Source organism: Ischnura elegans, chromosome 3 (genome assembly GCF_921293095.1).
Source record: "Ischnura elegans chromosome 3, ioIscEleg1.1, whole genome shotgun sequence".
In the NCBI taxonomy this organism is placed as follows: Eukaryota; Metazoa; Arthropoda; class Insecta; order Odonata; family Coenagrionidae; genus Ischnura; species Ischnura elegans.
The window spans coordinates 135,350,957-135,373,125 of NC_060248.1; the positions used below are offsets into that span (position 1 = coordinate 135,350,957).

A 22,169-nucleotide genomic window follows, 5' to 3' on the forward strand; every position below is an offset into this window, starting at 1 on the left:
GCAACGTGTAATACGCAGGGATCAAGACCAAACATAAGAGCATGAAATTGTAGCAGTGTCACTGAGAGGAGTGGACTTATTAGCAAAATAAATTGGATTCAAAACATGTATGGTTTGTTTTCGCATGATGTGCATTGAAAGAATGGTAGAGAAAATTGTAAATTGCACTAATATTCAGGTAGAGAAAGTCACTGAAAATTATTATCGTAAAAGAGATAGTGAAACAGACAGGAAAGACTTAGAATTCCTGAATAGTATTTTACTTTTAGCCAGGGCAAATAAAACTGGGTAACAGAATTTTTTATTGTTTTGGAACCACAATGGATTAGGAGTGGAAATATGTTATTCCTCCATGAGCCATAGCATATTTCTCTTTTCCCCTTTATCTTTTCGTTTCGACAACGTGACTGCTAGAGTAGAGAAAATGAAAAGTGGCAAATTATCAAAAAGTAGAGATGTATTTGAGATGTTTGCTCGCAATACACGGCAACATTATAGAGTTGGGCCATGAGAAAAAGCTGATGAGCAATTGATTCCTTTTCAAAGAAGATATTCATATAGGCAATATTTACCTTCTAACCCCGCAAAATATAGCGTCAAATTTTTTGCATTGGCAAATTCGATTGTATTTGAAATTAGAGATGTACTCAGGGAGGCAACCAGAGGGTTCATTTTTTGTAGATGACAGACCAAAAGAGGTGGTAGAGCGAATGGTTTCTTTTGTAAACAGAAACGGGAGGAACATAGTTTGAACGACTGTTTCAATAATATTCCGTAAGCAGATGAATTTCTAAGCAATAATTTGTCGGTTGCGGGAACAGCGCGCAAAAAATAAAAGGGATTTAGCACTGAAAGTGGTATATGTAAGTGAAAGAAGAAAGTAGCAGCTTATTCTGCTTTAGGAAGAAAAAAGCTCTAGTTTCCTGCGTCGCAAAATAGTCAAAGAATGTAATTCTTTTGCCAACAATCCACACAGCTATTTCTATCAACAAATCCAAGACGAACAGATAATAAAAGAAAACCGGAAGTATTGACCTTTTATAACTGCACTGAAGGAAGTCTAGCCACATTAGACAAAATAGGCAGCACCTAACATACAAATAGAAACATCAGGAGATGGTCCATGGCCATTTTCATTCATTTGCCAAGCACTGCTGATATCAATGCATTCGTTATACTTAGGTATTCCAATTCACAATCAAAATTGCAAAGAAGTTTTCTTCGTGAAATAACTCGATCGTTAACTTTTCCATACAGTAACATTAGATCGATATTGAACACGATCTCTAGAGACTTGAAAAATAGAGGAATGAGCCTCAGAAAAGGATGAGGAGAAAAAAAGAAAAATGTTGGAAGATGTGTTTTTTTCCAAGAGATATAAAAACAAAAATATACTGTGAACTGTTAGAAACTAATGCGTGGTACACATTTGCTGAAATTTTTGAAAAGTGATTAGAAGCAAATAAATAGTATACATGATTTATTTTCTACATTCTTTAGATTCAATAAAACTTTTCAATAGCGCGAAATTGAACTTCTGTTGAGGACTACATATTTGTTAGTTTACCTTTCCAATGCTGTATATAATTTGTAACAGGAGTATTTCAATAGTTATAAGTGACCATAATATCATCGTAAATTTTTCCTCAAGAATACATTTTTGGAAATCGATTCAATATCGATAAGTAAATTAATTTAGTACATGTATTAGTATTTACGTAAGGCAAATAGAGGTCGGCGCTGAAAATATGATGAGATACAGTGATTGATGTTTATGTGTAAGTTTATGAAAAGTATATGCCATATATTTATATCTCAAGTTTTCAACTGTGTTCTTTGGCTGAAACAAAAAAAAAATTGGCAATTTTTCCGGAGGAACTGGGACTGCCTACTGGAAAGTAGGGCATTCAAAAATATTTTCTTAAAAAAATAAAAGTTGAATTTATGGTTTGAAGTACATATATAGTATAGCTATTCCTAAATAAACGAAGGATACGGCGAGATGTGACATTTTTAAATAATATATACTATTTGAAAGAAATTGAAGAAAATCTTTTGGGGTGTCAGAGACACCCCACGCGACCGTTTATGTTTGGAAAATGGGCGCGACTACGTTAAAGGGTATTACCAGTTGAAAGGCAGTTCACATGATGATGTGTAAAAAAAACTACTGGTATGAATGTGGGATACCCAACCAACTATGTAGATGCCTCTTCCCAGGAAACTCATTCAACTCCCACTGGCATGCGGTAGGGATGGGTATCGGTCAAGGCAACTGCGTTGGCAAGGTCGTCTAGGTCTATTATGCGAAATCCTAGCTAGTACTCATTAGAATCATCCAAGAATGAAGAAAAGAGGACCAAGGAGAAGGAGAATGCACAAATTAATGTAAGGATAGTGATGAGGCCAAGTATGCCAGAAAATGCAATGGAGGAAATGAAGGAAGGAAAATGGTTATCTAGAGGATTGGCGGGGTGGAACACTTCTTGAGAGATGGGAAAAATGGTTGTACATGGTGGGGCGGAGGGTTGTCAAAGATTACCTTTGGCATTATATAAATGAGAAACGAGGTATGAGAGCCAGAGAGCAAGTAAAACAATAGGATTCCGACAGAGGAAATTGAAGCTTGTTACACGACTTAAGTCAGTCCAAAAATTAGGCAACCAGCCAAACAAGATAACAAGTTAGTGCCAATTAACACCAAAAATAGGAAAGACTATAAGTGATAAATATTTCCATTCCTTCTTGTAAACCAAATTAAATAACTACATATTAAGAATGCGAAAAGATTCATAAAGAAAGTTAAAATACCATGCTATAAAAGATCTCTCCTCAACAGCAAAAGGCTCTTTTTCAAATTTCAGGTTGAAGATCTGCAAAAAGTTTTTTGTCAAAAAAGTTAGTAAAAAAAATTTGCGAGGAGAGACAACTGTTTTCTGCATTGTAAAATGAAAGCGACAATGAAATGGATAATGAAAACTCATCTTTATAAAGGCACCCTTGCAGAGAGAAACAAAAGAGAATTTTTTTCACCCCTTACCTCTTGGCAGACAAGCACCAAGTGGTAATAGTTGCTCTCTCTGCCCCTGCTGCAAGTGGCTGGTGCTCAAGGCAGAATATACCAAAAGAGGGAATCATGACATAGCCGCTATGTCCTCGGTCATTCACTAGCAACTTCCATGAGGCAGATGTTACATAATGAGCACGGAATGCTACTGTGCAGTATCCACAACGTCATAATATTTAACACAAAAACCAATAATAAAATGCACTTCAACACATCATTGGATCAGCAAGAAAAATTATGGCTCAACCTTAATTTACTTAACAGTTTAACTGAGAAGATTTACAATACTTTGCTGATATTACTATTACAAATATAAAACACCCAAGTTGCAAAAATATTCATTTGTACTGATTAGCCATTTTTAATTTAATTTATGCTTTCATTTTTAATGAAAAAGACATAGCAGTACACAAAAATAAAAAAAATAGAATAATAACTACAACAGAAGTTTGACCACTCAATCAGTTGCAATGAAAATCTTCAACCTAATGTGCCTTAAAACTAAACTAAGAGTCAAATTTCATACCATACTTAATTTCCTTGGATCAAACATGATGTGATCTGAACAGATAGTACAATATACAAAAAATAATATTAAAATAAGCACAAAATATTATGAGGCCCAATTGATGTGAAAGCTTAAGACAAATACATGATTACAAATACAAGTTACATACCAAATAAAGCACTGAGCAAAATTGAAAATCACAGAGAATAAAACATTTTAGGATGATAGTTTGATTTAATTACAGTGCACTGCAATTGTGGCTATTCTAGAGGTGTGGGATTCAAACCCACCCATTTTGGCTCAAGGACTTGACTAGGAAAATAAACTACTGACATCATTTCATGCGAGCCTGCAAAATATTTTAAAGGCAGTGAACAGTGATCAGAAACATATGTAAACTAAAAATGCAAATAAATACACGGAACTCACACAAAGAGGATTGATGGCTCTAAAAAACATACATTAGAAAATTAACGTAAAAAAAGACAATTTTAACACAGTTAATGTATGACAATGTTACATTTATATTATGAATCAACAGCTTCACTGGATACAAGCACATGTTTAACCCCCCCAATTCACATAATTTAGAGTGATGACAACTAACACTCTCCAGCTGAAACCACATGTGCTTGAAACACTAGTATCGGATGATACCAAGAATGATTTAAGCCTTAATAAAATAAGTATGAAAGCTATGTTACACAGATTCCCACCGACCAATTTATAAAAAAAAACACACACACAATGAGCAAACATAGACTACAGCAAACTTAACCCATTAAAAAATATAGCAATGACCTGACACAAGATTAATTCTAATGCAAGTTCTGCAATAAATTAATAGCCATAAAAACTTGATAACCTCACCGGAAAATATTCACACCAACATTTGACAACTCTTGACCCCTCTCTTAGCAGGTCAGAATTATTTGGGACATCACATAAAGCAAATAGCAAAATGTTAGGAATCTGAGGATGACTTTAGCATGATATGAACATGCTGGACATTAGCTGTATAATAGAAAATATAGTCAACTACAACAGTAAACATATATTTAACATAAAATCATTCAGGTCAATGCTAAGAATAGTCAAACAAGTATAATTACACACATTCTAACAAGTAACAATTACAAGCATACTAAAATGAACAGCAGAAAAACATTGAGCCAGTCAGGAATTAACGTTTGATATGCATTCAGTATTTTTAAAGAATTAAATCATAATAGGAGTTCACACATCTATTTACTGACATGCTTCGTCAATTAATTACCCAAAGCTGCAGACGTTTATCAGTAAAGAAGTCACACTAATCTACTTTTTGAAACTCCAATACCACAAAAGAAATGAGAATCTTCACTTTCCATACTTCTCATTCAAGAAGATCAAATCAGCAGCAAAGAAATCACACACTTAACGTTTCCCTGATTATCAATACTACCAAGCCACAAAATAATTAAGAAAACGTATCAATCGTAAGAGGTGCCTATGGGACTAAAACACCTCGAGTGAAATACCCCTTACCCGAAACATTTACATTTCCATGGGATTAGTTAGAGCATTAGATAGGTTCGGCTTTTAATTTGCGGCTTGTCAGCAATCATGCTTAGAAATGAGTATCATAATATTTCATGAACTATTGACGGCATCCAAACAAAGTGAACTAACTCCATTTTCCAAATTCTACATATGCAGAATGGGAATAATGTCAAGAGAAAAAGGTATTGAAATTTCATGGAATTGAAAAAAAAAAAGCAGCATGACTCTGTACCCAGCTTATGGATGAAAATGTTTACCTGCAGCAAAGCAAAATTGTTGCAGCACTCTTGTTTGAGCTAACAATTAAGATATTAAGATAAATTGTCTTACGACCTTTTTAATCATACCTAAGGGCTAATTGAAGATATTTTGGGAAATTTATAGTTCATCCGAGAGAAAGCAATTCAGTTTGTAAGGAGAAAAAATTTTTGATTGAACCTCTAGCTTTAACTTACTGCCATTTCATTAATTGTAAGGAATACATACATGTACAGCAGACTCCCGATAATCCGGCTGCAGGATATCCGTGTTGCAGATTAACCGTGCATGATTTTCACTCTCGCTCAATATTTTCTGTGATCTTTATAAAAAAATAAAATCGGATGAAATATCATCGGAATTACTGCATTGACGCTACGATATACCAGGCTCATTATTCCCGTTAGAATCCCCAAACGTAAAACGGAAGCGATCGCGCTCTAGCTGCATTCACGGGAGCACCATGTTCCTGTTTTCCAAGACTCGCAGTGCGCGACCAGCACGCTCTATGATCACGGATTTCTCGTCCCGTAGCAGTTGCAACTCGTGCAAGACGCGACTAAGTGGCGTGGTTTCTGACAGTGTAGTTTCCAATGTCGAGCAGTGGTTTTGAAGCATTCCAGCAAACCACTTTTCTGTATCCATGATCACACAGCTACGGATGTGTGATTTCGAAACCAGGCCTAAAATGGAACATCAATAATACGAGTACAACCATGTCATCGCCATTAAAAAGATCGTAAACTGGCAAAGGATGCTCTCAATGAGTCCGGGAAGCACTCGATAATAACAGAACAACTGCGTAAATAATAATACATTGTTTGTTTTACGTAAATTACGAACATTGCAAGACATTGATGAAAACATTTGGGTTTTTTTTCCGATTGCTTGTGCCGTCCCTCATTAGCCATCGTTAATTGGCCCATTTGGATAATCAGGAGTGTACTGTACCTAATATTCACTCAAACCCATTACACATAGGGGAGAAACCATGTCTAGCTTGACTTAAATCACGCTATTTCAGAGAGAATCCTGAACTACTCCTGCAGACAGAGATGAACAAATTACAAGAAGATGCATTTCTGGGCCATTTTAAGTTGATGGAAAAAACTGGGTTAATAATGTGCTAAAAAAAAATTTCACTTACGTTGAATGTCATATTCAGGATCATGAAAAAAATTCAGGTTAGCTTTAATAATGCACTAGAAAAAAAGTTATTGATTCATAGTGAACTAACTCTCCAAATACAATATATTTTCAACACATTTAAAAGAGAAACTTGACATAAATTGGTAATTACTACCCTCAATATCTGCAGGATAAATATGTACTCGCAAATGCATTTGAAATTGAAGTCCAAGCTACTTTGCATATTAATATGGCTTTTCTGTATGATGAAGCTATGACCTAATTATATCTACCAGATAGTAAAAAGAAATTTCTTTCACCACACCAAAGTTGATGGATAAAAGTGTGTGATTAATGTAAATTATGCACCAACATGCTAATCAAGCACAAATGAAACAAAGTTGAATCAATGGTGATAAGAAAATATAGTCAATGGCAAACAGGCATAAGGATGAGGCAGACTATTTCCTCCGTCATTCACGAATTTAATACCATGTTCACTTTACGTTAATATCCACAGTCCAATTGTTCATTGCTCTCACTTTGTGAAACAAACATGATAATATGGCAAATGGGTTGCAGTTCATGTACGAACAAATGGACACATCCCCGAGAAAACTGCTATGAATATAACACTATAAACAGGGGAGTGAAATCAACTCATACCCTGCACCAATGGTATCCCAAAACATCCCTATACAGTATATCACAAGTAGTCCACTCACCTCCTGGCAACTATCATTTCAAACACAATCACAGTTTTCTTTGAAACTTGACAATGATGAGTGATAACACTTACAGTCACATGGTCACTAATGTTCAACAAAGATATAAAAACAAAAGTACATGAGTCGGGCAACTCTGAGGTTCTCAGAGCAAAGGGAAAGATCATCACAAGAGCAACTCACTCGCCACATCGACGAGAACCAGAGAGCAAGCATCCCCCTAGGACTACCTGCCGAGAGCCACCACTATTATTCTTTCGATGTCCCAGCAGCCTCAGAGCTGGTCTTTGCAGCGGCCTGTGAAGTTGTGGCAAGTATCACCGCATGCTGGCCCCCTCCAGACACACACATCGCTACCTTCCCCTCTAACTGCTTGGCTTTGATCAACTTAGGCTCATACACGTCCGAGTCGTCATCACCAAATCCAAGCTGACAATTTGTTCCCATTCCCCACGAGTATGTAAGACCTGTGCAAAATTGATAAACTTATTGTATTGATTGCTAAAAACACTGAAACTGATTCAACTTTCTTTCCTCAAGAATCACAGAATTTCCACTGCACAACTATCCGTAGCCTTATAGCATGCAAGGCTTGCGAATTCCTTCAGAGACAGGATAAATCATCCTTTAAACAACTTCCAATCACAGGAAGTAAACCACAATAATAGCAATTTACATTTCTAGCTCGAATGTTGAACCACAGAGATTGAAGGCATTTTATAGTGGAATACATTGAACCCAAGAATAGTTGCTCTACTATTTCATGCATCAGCCATAACCTACTGACCTCAACTGTATGGCAGAAAGGAATCAACAGATATGTAGGATTTTATTCTATTCTTGCACATTGTTTAGCAGAGTTTCTCTCAGTTTCAGATATGATTGGCCATTCCACCTTCATCATTGCTCAAATGCATAAATGATTCTGCTATCTAAATTAAGAACATGCAGAGACTGAGACCCAAACAAGGGTGAAGGAATGAGTGCTCTGCAGGAAAGCTGTGGCATTCCAAAATAGCATCCTACTTGAGCCTGTACACTCCGAAAGCCACATATTGTCTTAAAAAATACCTTCACAGATCACCAAGAAATACTACATTACCAATACGGCCATAAAGGAGGCAGAAAATCCACCACATACCTTCCATACCACATAAATTGGGGTGTGGCTTACTTTTCATTTTTTTCAGATTTCTGATTTCAACCTCTAAATAATGTGCTATGGGGAGTAGAATTAATATCATAAAAAATCAGGTTGATTGTTTAATTTTTAGAGGTAACTCAAGATTAATAAATTCAATAATTTATTTCCTCGAATACACCAAGTGATATCATTTCTAAGGTTAAAATGAAAATGCATAGTCCTTCACGACCAAAATTCTTTGTTTTTATGACCAAGGAACTATTCTTGAGGAAACTGTTTCGATTGCTCGATTCCCAGTCCAGAGGCAATGCTTACGGAAGAGAGAGGTATATGTCGGTATTCAAATTATTCAAAATATTCAATTGGCACAGTGGCAAATGATAACATGGTTACATTTTACCATCTGGAATTCCTTACAAGGAAAAACATGATGCACATTCAATGTGTGCTTTATTCGATTCATCTGCCTATAATGCACCAAATAAAAGTCTTTGCTGTGACACTTAAAATGCAATGTTTCAGGTTGATCAGATATTAACATATCCACTCCACTCTCATAAAACCTGGTGGGCAAAATTACAGCATAATAATTTTAGACGAAAGGAAATTATATTTACTCTATCAAGAGTTGAAAAGTACTCAAAATTAAGCATTTGTTTTTCCTCTGTCTCAAGAAATAATAAACGTTCTGATCTGGAGAGTATTTTTTGCGCCAGAGGTTGGATCTGAGCGCAGAGATGATCAAATTCACACTTCTTGAATATATTGGTGGGAGGAGAGGTGGCATTTCGGTGCAATAAACATTTCTCCAGAGGCTACAAAAAATGTTCACGAGGATTTGCCTAACCCTACATGATAACGACAACAATTGATATTAGCGATAACTATCAAAACTTCGTATTTCATAACATGAAGTTTTAATAATAAGAAATGTTTTGAAATTATGGACTTTGGGCTCGATCCCCAGGAGCAAATGGCATTTGTTTATACGAACTACGATGAAAAATTTGTCAACAAAAATAGTTATTCCGGCGAAAGCAGCAAAAAGTCAGAGCTTCTGACTGTGGTGCATCAAAGTGTGAAATCTTAATAGACAGTGTAACTTTGGAGGGAAAGGGTTCGCCCAAAAGCTTACGGTAAGAATTGAGGAGATGTAGGAGTTCAGTAAAGATATTGTGGCTGACAATTTCGCTATTTATGAGCATACTCGTAAACACCGTGTATACAATACTTCGTAGTTTAACATGTCAGGAGGGTCACGTAGGGTACTTACAATCCTACGTAAACCCTAATTAATTGAATCATTTCAAGAATATGTTCCAAGTCCATAAAATTTCTCAAAGTTCAACTTTTGGACGCAACAGAGAACTGCCGGAAAAGGAGTTTCGGAAATTGTTGTGCACGGTGGCCATCTTGAAAAATCGTTTTGATAACGAATTTAAATACTCAATCTTAGTTGAAATATATCGCAGTACTGCCACCATACCACCTTGTTTGGATTTAGTAGGGGGTTGTGGGCTCCCAGGGCCCAACCCTAGTAGTACGCCCCTGAACGCATTCGCTATGAGGACGGAGTTACTTTTCGGAACATTCTCTGAGGCCGCTTCTTGCACTTGAGACTGCTGAATACTAAATCTGTTGTGCTATGTTGATATGAGATGCAAAAGCCAAAACTTGGGTGCCCTTAAGTCTTCAACATACTACCTGCCGCTTTGCAAGCTCTTCTTCACAGCACTTGTCGGAACAAGTAATGTTTAGTTGGTTGGGAAAAAGAACTTAATGGTGGCATAGTGACGTTGATGATAATGCCTTGAATGAGTTTTTGGGTTAAGGAATTGCAGCAGTGTCGAGAGTCCATTGTTTAAATTCCCGGCTTCAACTTTATATGTGGATTTTTTTTGAAAAACAGAAGCGCTTTCTGGTTGTTTGAAATTTAAAAAGTAACAAAATATCAAAAATCCTTTCAAAATTGGGTGCAAAATTGCAAAAACAAGTAAAAAACATTAAAATTCACGTAAAAACAAAATGTGCCAAAATTGCAAGATTTGCATTCGCAAAAATCAAGGAGCTCTACTGATATTGAATAAATAATTATAATATCTTGTGATATATTACTGTTGGTATATTTATTTTTAACAATACTTTTTGAAAAAAAAAATCTGGAATAATTAATGTATCATGGTGCTAATATTCAAGTTTACAAATATTCTCAAAAGAAAAATATTTGACCTCTCAAGCACATGGCATTGGTATGAATCTCCAGAAAGGATGATCAGAAATATCCCCAGATATCTAAATGTAACACTGAAAAAGGTAAAATATAAACTACAACTTCTTGAAACACTGTCTCATTTTCATCAAACGATGGATGCGGGAAAAAATTACATTGTCTTTATGGAACTTTATTTGGGACCAGGAACGGTGAACAATGAGTGCGGGAACGATAGATCGGGGTTCCACTGTATATGCACATTGATGCATCAGTGCTATAAAGATAAAAATGTTATAAAATACTTACCATCCTCAGTAATAGCAAAAGAAACAGTCGAGCCACAGGCAACCCATTTGGTCTTCTTACTGGTCAGGGCAGAAATTGGAGTTGGGGAAGATGCATCATCACAATCTTTTCCCAAGCCTAGACGTCCATATTCTTTGCGCCCCAGGGCATAAGGAACTCCTACAAATAAATAATAAGTTGGCATTCCTATAGAAACAGAATTAAGGTTAACAAATACAATAGCCACTCACTGAATATGAGGGGAATGTGAACTCATCCTATTATTCATATGAATAAAATTGCAACACAGTGAAAGAGTTTAAAGCCATGTCCCAATTCGCAAGTTGGCTCCCCCAATCCCAGGATTTGGGCAGCCAACTCGGCCACCAGATCAGAGGAAGGGCAACATGGCTGCCACGGAGTGGAAGTAATTTTTTGTAAGTACTGATAATATTTTGAGACTTATTCGAGTACTTTAATAAGTACATAATTTTTGTTCTGTATTTTATAACGAACCATCATTACAGGGAGTGTAGAAATTAAAGAGCAATTCACTATATCTCGAAATTAGAAGGTATTATTAGAAGCAAAAAATTGACAAAAAGTAAATACGACAGTGATAGTACAAGTGGAACTACAAAATGCCAAAACCTGGTTTATCTAATATGGTGAAATAAATTGGCTAAAAACTAAATGGAAAACTTTAAAACGATGTAGAAAATTATTATAAAATTAGATGCCAATGGTAAGAATTGACTAACTAAACCTGGCCTTAAATTAAAAATTAGAAAGTAAATTTCTAAAAGATAAGATTACTTAAAAAGAGTACTTGGTTAAGATAACAATTCAAATCTATATGTCAGTTACAAGTTGAAAATCGTGTCAATTCATTTAAAAATCCATAACAGCCGAACAGATTTGCATTTTTAGGATTCATCTCAGCCCCGGATAACAGAACAGACAAAAAAATTGTGAAAGTTCATGTAAAAAAATTATCATGATCCTAAACCTAAAAATCCCGTAGCAGCGGGGTTTGGAAAGCTAATGCCAATTCAGAGCGCACAAGAAAAGCACTTGCTATAATAATGAAAATTACACCCATGCCTCATATAGTGCAATTTCGATATAGGGCAAATCGTTCCTCGGTGAAATATCGCAACACAGTGTAGCCTAATCAAAAAACGCTCTCATGATAAAGCATGAACTTGGGCTAAGTACACACGAAATTGCTATCATTTTACGCATATTAATAGCATTGCTTGCATCAATTCTTCTTTTTTGTTATATATTTAGTTAACTTAGATCATTATTTAAGCGTGGGGCTAGTGGAAATGAGTTTTTTTCAAGCAATACGGTTTGAGACGTAATTTTTGCCGTCATAGGTTATCGGGCAATTGACTTCCAGGTAGAGGGTCCACGCTAAAGCCTTCCAGGTCATAGTTATTCATGTGGGAGAAATGGAGCGGTGACGTGAGTTGCGTACAAATATCATCAACACATAAAAGGGTCCCCTATAGAGTCTCAAACACAATGGCTTCATTCCCTCCCAGCAGCTGTAGGGCCCTCTGCGTCTCAGGAATACACTTCAGCAGTAGAAGGTGATTTCGATAGAGCCATACCAAGTGAAAACCAAGAGAAAAATGGCAAAAAATAGGAATGCAGGTAGAAAAATCAATAAGTTACCGAGAAAAACCTTAAACCTAGAAGAGAAATTGAAAGAGGTCAATTGTTTTGAAAATGGAGAGCGTCAAAGCGATATTGCACAGAAGTTTATACTCACGATGCCTTATTCTGAGTGAAGACGAAGTTAAAACATCAGTGACCTCAGCCGCACCAACTTCAACCTAGCGGTCAACACATACGGAAAGTTCATTGTGAATCAGTTCAAAAATACGAGGGTGGTAATCGCTCCGAGACATTTATTGAAAGCTCCGGTTGGTTCCAGAGTTTTAAACGACAAGCAGATATTTTTAGTGTGGCGATATCAGGTGAATCTGCAAGTGTTGATAGGGCAGTCACCGCAACATTTTCTGATGAACTCCAAGCTGTGATTGAAAGTGGCTGCTTTCCTCCTCAACTAGTTTTTAGTGTTGACGAAACCATATTGTTTTGGAAAATAATGCATTCTCATTCATTCATTTTCAGGGAAGGAAAACCTGGGTCAGGTTTCAAGGCATTTAAAGACTGTTTCACGTAGCTGCTAGTGACTCGGAGGACTTCAAATTAAAATGATTTATCATTCATAAACTCCGCTAGCTATGAAATGGCATTTAAAGTAGCATTTTCCTGTCATTTCGATGAGCTACAAAAGGGCCTGGGCGACACAACAGTTGTTTTTAGACTAGTTTTAAAAATCGTCAACTGCCGGCAACGCATTACGAACCCCTGAGATAGCAGATGTTAGCCCACCCACACGACAGGAGGGAATTTCAAAAGCACGTACAAATTTTTTTTAACATGAATAAGTCTTTGATGCATGCTCACTATCTTTAAAGATACTTTAAACTATAAAATTTATATAAATTGGGTATTATAAGGCTATTAATGGGAATATATATGGTTTTGAGGAAATTAGATACCCAACAATAGGGTTGTTCAAGCCTATCAGAACGGTCTAAAAAAACGAATGTATATCACTTCTGATGTAATTTCATTTTGATTGGGATGAATGACAGATGCGTTGAAAAAGTAATGATGGAATTATTAGCAATCAAAATTCGAACAATTTTAAACGCCGCCAAAAACGGTCGGCCATCTTGAAATAGAGGTATTGACGACACAAGCCTGTACGGCTGGCCTGTACCCTCGATCGCTCGATGCCAAGCTGAGTACTCTGCATGCCGACTGGACATTTGCCAAGGTTATTCCTTATTTTGAAATGGCCTATGTTGTGCATGAAGCTTCCGGATGGATCAAGGCGACATGAAATCCATTCTTCAAGTTAGGCAGGCAATGTATGTAGCGTTGACAGGAATTGAAAGTTTTGTATTGCTGCATTTGCTAGGAAACTACGTGCAGTGAACTTTCATTGTGCTTCTAGTGCAAGTGAACAAAATTTGTGCCCTTAATGTACCCCTAAGTGAATGATTGCATATAGACGATGAAGTAAAGAGTGAAGTGAGTTGTGAATGTAACTGCTTCGACGAAATTATTTATTTCTTCCATGCTAGTTCAATCAACCCTATACATTTCGATCTAAGGTATCTAACTATTGCCTAGGGGATATTTTTCATATTTGAGCTAGTTGTGCTTTAGGGATACATCGAACGCATATTAATTTTCAATCGTTTGTTCGCTTCTAAGTTCCGTTTGATTTTATTACCTATTCATTTTGAGCATTCACGAGTGTTTACATTTCACGAATTTCGTTGCGCTGTTGTTTGTTTTTGTTTTGGTCATATTTTGGTTACGGTAAGAGTAATAGTGAAATTCGAAGTTTTTTGATGTTACAATAACCGGTTTAGCTATTTGTTTCAGCCTATTCATTTCATTGTCCTCGAAATGTCAATGTGAAATAACGTAAACTGATTCTAAGTCGTTAGTGATGAGTGAGAAGTGAGGTGTGGAGAATCTTTCGAACTTCAAGGAGTGCAAATTCTTTTAGCGTGTGCATAGTGATTGGAAAACCGATTATCATGTTTTATTAGTGTTTTATATTTATTGTGAGTCAAGTTTTTCATTGAATCAGTTGATTCGGAATATATTCGAATAATTCGTATCAAAAAGACAACTCGTGAAATGTGTACGTTGTAGTGCTATTTATGATATGATGAGCAATAAATATGTACAAGTAAGGGTAATTTTGCTTATTATTACTCTTATTAAAGGATAAATTTGGATTTTCTTTAAACACTGATCTGGCGGCAGACGCTGGAGATCTTGAAAAAAAGTGGAATAACCCTGCTGAGCCACTTAAACAACACTGCAGTAGGGCATCTACAGGCTTGTGACGTCACACATCAATTCAAGATGGAAGTAGGGCTTTTTGGCGTTACGTAAAATTTGTCACTGTTTAAAGCCTTCTCTAAACATGTACAATTAAGAAAATAGCATAATATTATTGTCATTGCTCCTTCTGAAGCACGATCTTTCGATTTCTTAAATAAAAAAATTATGGTGAACAACCCTATTATGCTACCAGGAACGCATCCTTATCTTCCCAATGTTAAAAAGCTCTCGTATAATGCAAATTCATAACAGCGCAAAGACCCCAAGGACCCTAAAATTCGTTATATTAATCATTGATTATGTCTTGAGGGAAAATTCAGATTTACAAGCGGTTTTCTTTGTTGAATGCAGAAAATAACTTTCTGTCCGCCTGTGAAATAAAAAACATTCATGCAAGTTCCCCATTAAACTTTTTCTCAAACTACAGGCATCCCGTTACGTATGTCTCGACTTACGTAAATTAGTACTTACGTAAGCGATAACCGTACTTCAAATGATTACGTTAATTTTCGAATGCGAGCGCGAAGAAGTAGATATTGGCTCGTAATACCTATGGTAGAAAAAATATCGAATAGTTATCGAGTTTCTTACGTGCTAAAAATAACAAAGTGACCCATTTTTGTCATTCCTCGAAGGAATTTTCATTAATTTCTGTAGAAAAATAGATTTTAAATCCCAAGTCAGCAATCAACGTGAAAATTTGCAGTTCTAGCGATGGATGTGGTTGCGCTCATTCCTGTACGATACAACTATATTGTTATACAGTATGCACACCCGAACTCCGACTTTCAACTATTTAAAAATTGTATCCTTAAGTTTGGACATTTCCATCTGTGGAATTAAAAGAAAATGAAGTTCAAGCAGAAATCTTTATTGCGGAAAAGAATTGTTTAGTACCCACGTAACGGCATGTGAGTGTTGGCAATGAACGCCGCGAAAAGGTTAAGAAAAAGTTGACACACGATATTAATTGCGTAATTGTGTACACGTTTCTGGCGGAAAATTTTATTAAGCTGCATTTTCTTGTTCTCTCATATTGTGTGCAACTGTAAATGAATATTGCGTCATTGAAAGCTTTTCCCCACTAACTTTGTGGCACGTTAATGACGGAGTTGGCTGAATAAAAGCTCACTTTTAATTAGCTTCGTGCTTTGGAAATACTCTTAGATGTTTCCAGCGAAGTAAATATTCAAATGATGATATTTTCAAGTTATTTTATTGAGATATGAGAGAATGAAAGTATGTTTCCGTGCTTGAAAGATTGAGTGTATGTGCGTGTGAATGTATCTAAGAATATAGTAATTTACTGGTATTTTTTGTGTGTTATTTGCTCGTAATCCTGGACACTCCTATGTGTATTAACTTTGGCAGTGAAACCACCAGATTCATCGATCGACGTAATATATAAAAGGCAGAAGATATAATGATTAAAGGTAGGTAGACGATGCATTCTTTGGGCCCTTAGATCGCAATATAACATAATGAATCAATTTAAGTATTCAGTTTAGTAATGTAGCATTGAGATACCGTACTTTCCCGAATCCACGCGATCGGTCAACTCTGGGAATAATATTATGCATTTTGATTGGCAATGCTCGAGATGCAACTCTCACACTATATTAATGTTTATCGATTTTGTATCTAATAACGCAAGAATACGCGGTAGAGTTAATGAATATCGCAGTGAATTGAATGAAACTTCACCGAGAATTTACAGCGCATTTCTGCGCTGAGAATTTTACCGTGCCGATCTCAATCTCTGAAGCACTAACGCAAAGGTTCGACTTACGCAGAGTCTGCCGGAACGCATCACTTACGTAACTCGGGGGATGCCTGTATTATGAGAAAAAGTTAAATTACACACTTATTCTCAGTGCACCCTCTCATGTTTAAAAAAATACAGACTTACCAGCATGATCAAGGGCTAACGTGTGATGCTGGCCACCAGATATCATGGTCCACTTGTTGCCAGAAAATGTAGGGGCACGAACAGGATGAAATATTGGTTTTGTCAAAGGATGACCTGAAAAACAACAATGGGTGCTATCACTGAAGAAAACAGAAACCCATCATAAACCGTATAAGACTTCAGACAGCACTGGCATGAATAAATAATAAGTCAACATTAGTTAAGCACAACTTAACTTACGTTTATCACTCGGAAAAAAGCAAAGTACAAAGCAAGCCATGTACAACCAACAAAAAAGTAAGTATGATTTACAGATTTTTAATAACAGACTCTGGTTTCTTCAAACTTTTGTCATTTATGATGACACTTTTGTTAAAACCTTGGTCAATTAATAGAAATCCGTGAACAATACAAACTTTCAACTGTGTTACCTGTCACATGGTTCTGCAGAACATTACCGTCTACCCTTCTTGTAACTAGCAAGAGCATAATATCAAAAGGCGTGAAGAGGCAGCCGCAGGAATATGTACCTCTTACATGCATGAGTGTGACCAGAAGAGTCCAAAACACCCCAGAAAAATTGTACTCATCGATTCACAATTCTAGCGATAAGAAATGTACGGAAATAAGGCTCATTTTAGGATCTCTAAAAGAATTTTTGGAAAATAATGCTTATGTAGTATTTTGCATTAAGAGCTAATTTTTTCAATAATATTGACATAGTGAGCAGGGAGTAGACCTGAAAAGAAAAGCATATTGTCACCACTACAAGCTTTACTTTCCACAGTACTGTGATGGTATGCAATATCCCTTTGCTAAGCTGATGAGAAAAAAATTGAAGAACCACCTTAACAATTCATGCCAGTTTTCTCCAAAGATCTTATCTTAGAACAACACGAGTCGGGCTCCATCCTCAGGGCTAGCCCTGAGCAAGAGGACGTTTCCGAAACGTTGGCAGAATAGAACACCCAGCTGGAAGCCCGAATAGCCTTTTTCGAGTAATACACTGTTCGATTTATGTAAACAACAAACATTACAAGAAATCAGAGCGCAAGTTTGGATTGTTCTTGTTTTCTGATTATTTGTGCTACCTCTTCCAATCATTAGCCCAAATACATAATTGGGAGTTTGCTGTACATTACAATTTGAATACGTACCATTACACATTAATATGTACTCACCTAACTGGCTGAAGTTGTTCAGACCACAAACGTAGATATCCCCTTTAGCTTTCTCCCTCGCAAATGTACAGTAGGCTCCTGCCCACACTTCGTCAAATATAACTTTGAGGTTCAAGTAAACAGGCAATGGAGACAACAAATGAGCTGAAATAATAGACATAGAAGAATATTTTATTTCATTGTACAGAGTGATCAAGTGTGGGTGTGAAGAATAATAAATAGCCACAAATGTGACTCGTGGTAATAATATTGTAAAGCTGTAATGACCATAAAAATGGTGGACTTGATCCAAAAGTGAACTTAAAGGAATGAATCAAATCTTACCAGGAGAGCTTCCCTTCTGACACAGAATGTTCAAAATTGAATCATACACAATATTAATTAATATAGATCAAGTATTTTCAAAGTTCTAATAAAATTCATGGGAAGATAACTCATTTTCTGGCACAAGAGCATTTAGAAGAAGTGTGAATTAAGTGGTTGGAAATAAATTGGACAATTCATTCTCAAGCATTGTTGGCATAAGCATTATTTTATGATTTCACTAAGGCATTTGACTTTGTAAACCATGACCATCTTTTGCTTGAACTTCAAAGATTGGTCACCAGTGCCATTCCACATCAATGGATCATACCATATTTGCACATTAGATGTCAGTTAATAACCATAACATTTGATGAAGTCAAATACACTTCTACTGCACAAAATTCGATGGTGGGTGTTCATCAAGGATAAACTCTAGGTCCACTTCTTTTTTTAACATATGTCAATGACTCACCATTTTCTTTATCTGGTAATTATAGTATTTCACCAGGATTGCATGCTCATAACACAACAGAAATAGTTTCAACAAATGATGACCAATCTTTGAATGACCATGCTCAGTCAGTTTCCAACATGATCGGTAAATGGTCATATGATAACATCCTAATAGGGTAGTTTCCTTCATCAAAGAAAGTGAAAGGCATTGATTGTGATTCGTTACCCACCCTTAGTGTATTTTAACCTCATTTGAAGAAGGCCAAATTGGTGCCCATGCGATGTCAATCCACGTGACGTCACAGGGACATAGAAGCTATACGAGTAGATAGGAGTTTTACATCGTCTGAGATTACCAATGCATGCATAAGGCACAGAGCTTAGAGAAACATCTCTTAATAATCACCTATTAAAATTGTCTATGGTCGGAAAGTTTCCTTCGTTTGATAGGGTATTAATAATCCTTATTTAAGCCAAGCGCTACCTGCTAGCAGCCTGCATCGTAGTGGCGCTCTAAGCCTCGCACCAAGGTGGCCTCACACGGCGACAGCCGGAACCTCAATGATGTCGCATGGGCTTTAGTTGAAATTAAATTGGCACAGCAAATTAACAAAGTTAAATTCATCCAATTCCAGTTTTTGATAAAATGAGATGACAATTTCTTTGGTGTGACAGCTAAAGAGAGGTTGAGATAATATGCACACACATACATACAGTGCAACCTAGATAAAATGAGACCCCTTGGTGCTCAATTAAACACTTGCTACGGTGAATTATCGCTTTATCGGAGGTGGAGCAAATAATAGCCAATAAATTTACTGTCAACACTTATGTAGGAACAGAATTGGTGTAGCGACAGAGACATATCTATCCTATAAACTTTAGCATAATTCCAGACGAAAGGGAATGTTTTTTAGCATCACTAAATTCCATTAATAACAAACTAGCAATTCAATTTATAGGTGCCTAATTGAATGAAAATCATGCAATCAATCATTATCCCAATGCACAACCAACGAAGCCATTTTTCTATGTACTTAGTGCATTTACGTGATCATTCTACTATTTTGGTATTTTCCGCTGAAAATTCAAACAATTACTGATATAACTGTATCGCGGCCATTTAATGCCTCAAATGATTCCATTGGTTTATGTTTATTGTTCCTGTACATAACGTGGCAGATATGTGAAATAACGTATCCAATTTGTTCTTGCAGATGAAAACAGTGGAAGGTTGTTGAACGATCCTGCCTCGAACGACTTTTTCTATCATCTAATATAATGTCTTCATTATCTATGGTAAAAAGTTTGCTAAGCATGCAAAATGATGTGATTACAGTTGCTTTAAAAAAAAAAAATTTCCTTTATCGGTGTTATGCTCGCGACATATTTGAAAAATACACAGAGTTTACCGCAGTACTGCAATAAAAGCAATTTGAATTAATAATAATAATTTTTATTGTTCCTAGAGATCACATGTTCCGGTGACATTGGAAGTCGTCAGAATAAAGTAAATAATTAAAGTAATAGTTACAAATAAATGAAGTGATATAACATTTACAATTTTTACAGATAAAAGAAAAAAAGTTACAATTTCAGTGGTTGATGGGCAAAGATTACTCCGAGCCCAACATAAAATCCTTCAGGCTATAATAGTTATTTTCCATTAAATATTTCTTCAAAGCATTCTTGAATGGTGTAGGTGGAAGACATTTAATATCATACGGTAGCTTGTTGTATATTTTTGATGGGGAGAAAAGGGGTCCTTTTTGGCAGAAAGTGCTATGGTAGTCTTTGAGGTGAATGTCATTGGTGGTTCTGGTAGCGTGATTATGGAGAGAACCATTTTTTGGAAAGTATTCAGGGTTATTCTTAACCCGGGAGTAGTCGCGCCTAACATGTAGCCTTACGTGGTCGCTGCGGGTCACTCTGACCCGCACTAAAAGAAATTGTTTTAAAGCTTAATTTACATTTTTGTTTTTTTTATAGCTTTATACATTTCAGTTCCAAGGTATATAAACTCAAACCATGTGTTTAAAAAAGACATTTTATTGCTTTTATATTTTTTTCGGAATTAAAGAAAAAGTATCACAAAAAATGAGATTTTTGTCATAGTACAAGTTTTTTAGTAATTTTACGGCTAACTAGCTTACTTACAATAATTTTTCACTCTTTAATATTGAACATAGGTTATAAAGAAATAAAAGATAAATATATGGCTTATTGTTATAAGGAAAAGTTTTCAAGTTATTGAAGCATGAAAATGTTGTACATATTTTCTTAAAAAAAAAACGAAATATCAATGAGCCATGGTTTATCACATAGATTAAAAGAAAACTTCCACTATTACTTCATAATATTTTTCCAATAAGAACTAATATATACTTCCACAACTTTATGTCACTACAAATGTCCAGTTATTGGTTTAGTTGCATCCCAAAGTCAGTATAGTTGAGGTATCTTGGCCACGCGTGAACCTACAAAACCCACAACTTGATTAGATACACAAATTTATTATTTATAAAAGCACATCAAAACTTTCAGGTGTAAAAATATTGTGTAGTTCCTATGTGTATAATATAAAAAGCTCACCATTTATTCCATGTCAATACAGTTGAGACAAGTGGGCTTGGAGTGTTAGCCACAGACAGGGATGTTGCATGACGCACAGTTGTGAGCCGACTTGTTGCCTTGACGGTCGCTAAGTCCACACCGCTTTCTCTTGTTCAGGACTTCTACTGGAGGGCGAACAATGTCTTCTTTTAGTATGTCCAAAATATTGATACGGGTTGACTTTGACAGAGATCCTTGAAGACGAGTTCTAAGGTGAGGTGTAACTAGTTCCGTAGCCAACTCTTTGAGCCATTTCCTTCGTACAAGTTTTCTTTCTTTGTTATTTCAGGAGCAAATGATGAGAGAGTTTAGTCCTATGATGTCTAAAATATGGTAAAATGCTGTGAGGGGCCAACAATTTGTCTTTCTGGCGACAGAGTAATTGTCACACATTTCATCAACCACATCAACTCCTCCTTTTGTGGCGTTGTAAAATGTTATTATCTCTGGTTTCTTTTGTTCTCCTGTGGCATTGTCAATACTTTTACTGTGATGCATGGTGGAGGTCAATAGAACAACCTTGTTCTTATTTGGGACATAAGATACGAGTGTTGTCAAGTTTTTGGCAAAACCAAAAATTGACGAGTGTACTTCTCGATTCTTAGTTCTCAAAAACTCTGAAGAAAATCTCTTTTTTGTTTTTCCTTATTGTCCCAACTGTGGTGAGTTTTTGATTTTGCAAGAGATCATTAGAAAGGGCAGTACTAGAAAACCAGTTATCATAAGTGACGTTTCTGTTGCTTCCACTTATCGGTTCAACAAGCCTGACTACTACTGGAGATGGCGTTTGACTTATGTGTTCATGAGGTCCCGGGCGTTGTTTTCCAAGATATACTTCCATGTTGAGTGCATAAAATGTTCGTGAGTCAACCAATGAAAACACCTTCAAA

General features: G+C 36.1%; 1 protein-coding gene across 3 annotated transcripts in view; it reads right to left on the reverse strand.

The window, feature by feature from the left end:
• Positions 1–3,412: 3,412 nt before the first annotated feature.
• LOC124156624 (regulator of chromosome condensation-like) overlaps positions 3,413–22,169 on the reverse strand; it is a 48,689-nt gene continuing 29,932 nt past the window's right edge. For all 3 annotated transcript variants that reach the window (XM_046531271.1, XM_046531272.1, XM_046531273.1), the window contains exons 7-10: positions 17,908–18,051; positions 16,727–16,840; positions 10,891–11,049; positions 3,413–7,695 (exon numbers count right to left, since the gene is read on the reverse strand). In XM_046531271.1, coding sequence (XP_046387227.1) covers positions 7,478–7,695; positions 10,891–11,049; positions 16,727–16,840; positions 17,908–18,051 — 635 coding nt within the window. In that variant the 3' untranslated portion in view covers positions 3,413–7,477. The remainder of the gene's footprint in view (positions 7,696–10,890; positions 11,050–16,726; positions 16,841–17,907; positions 18,052–22,169) is intronic.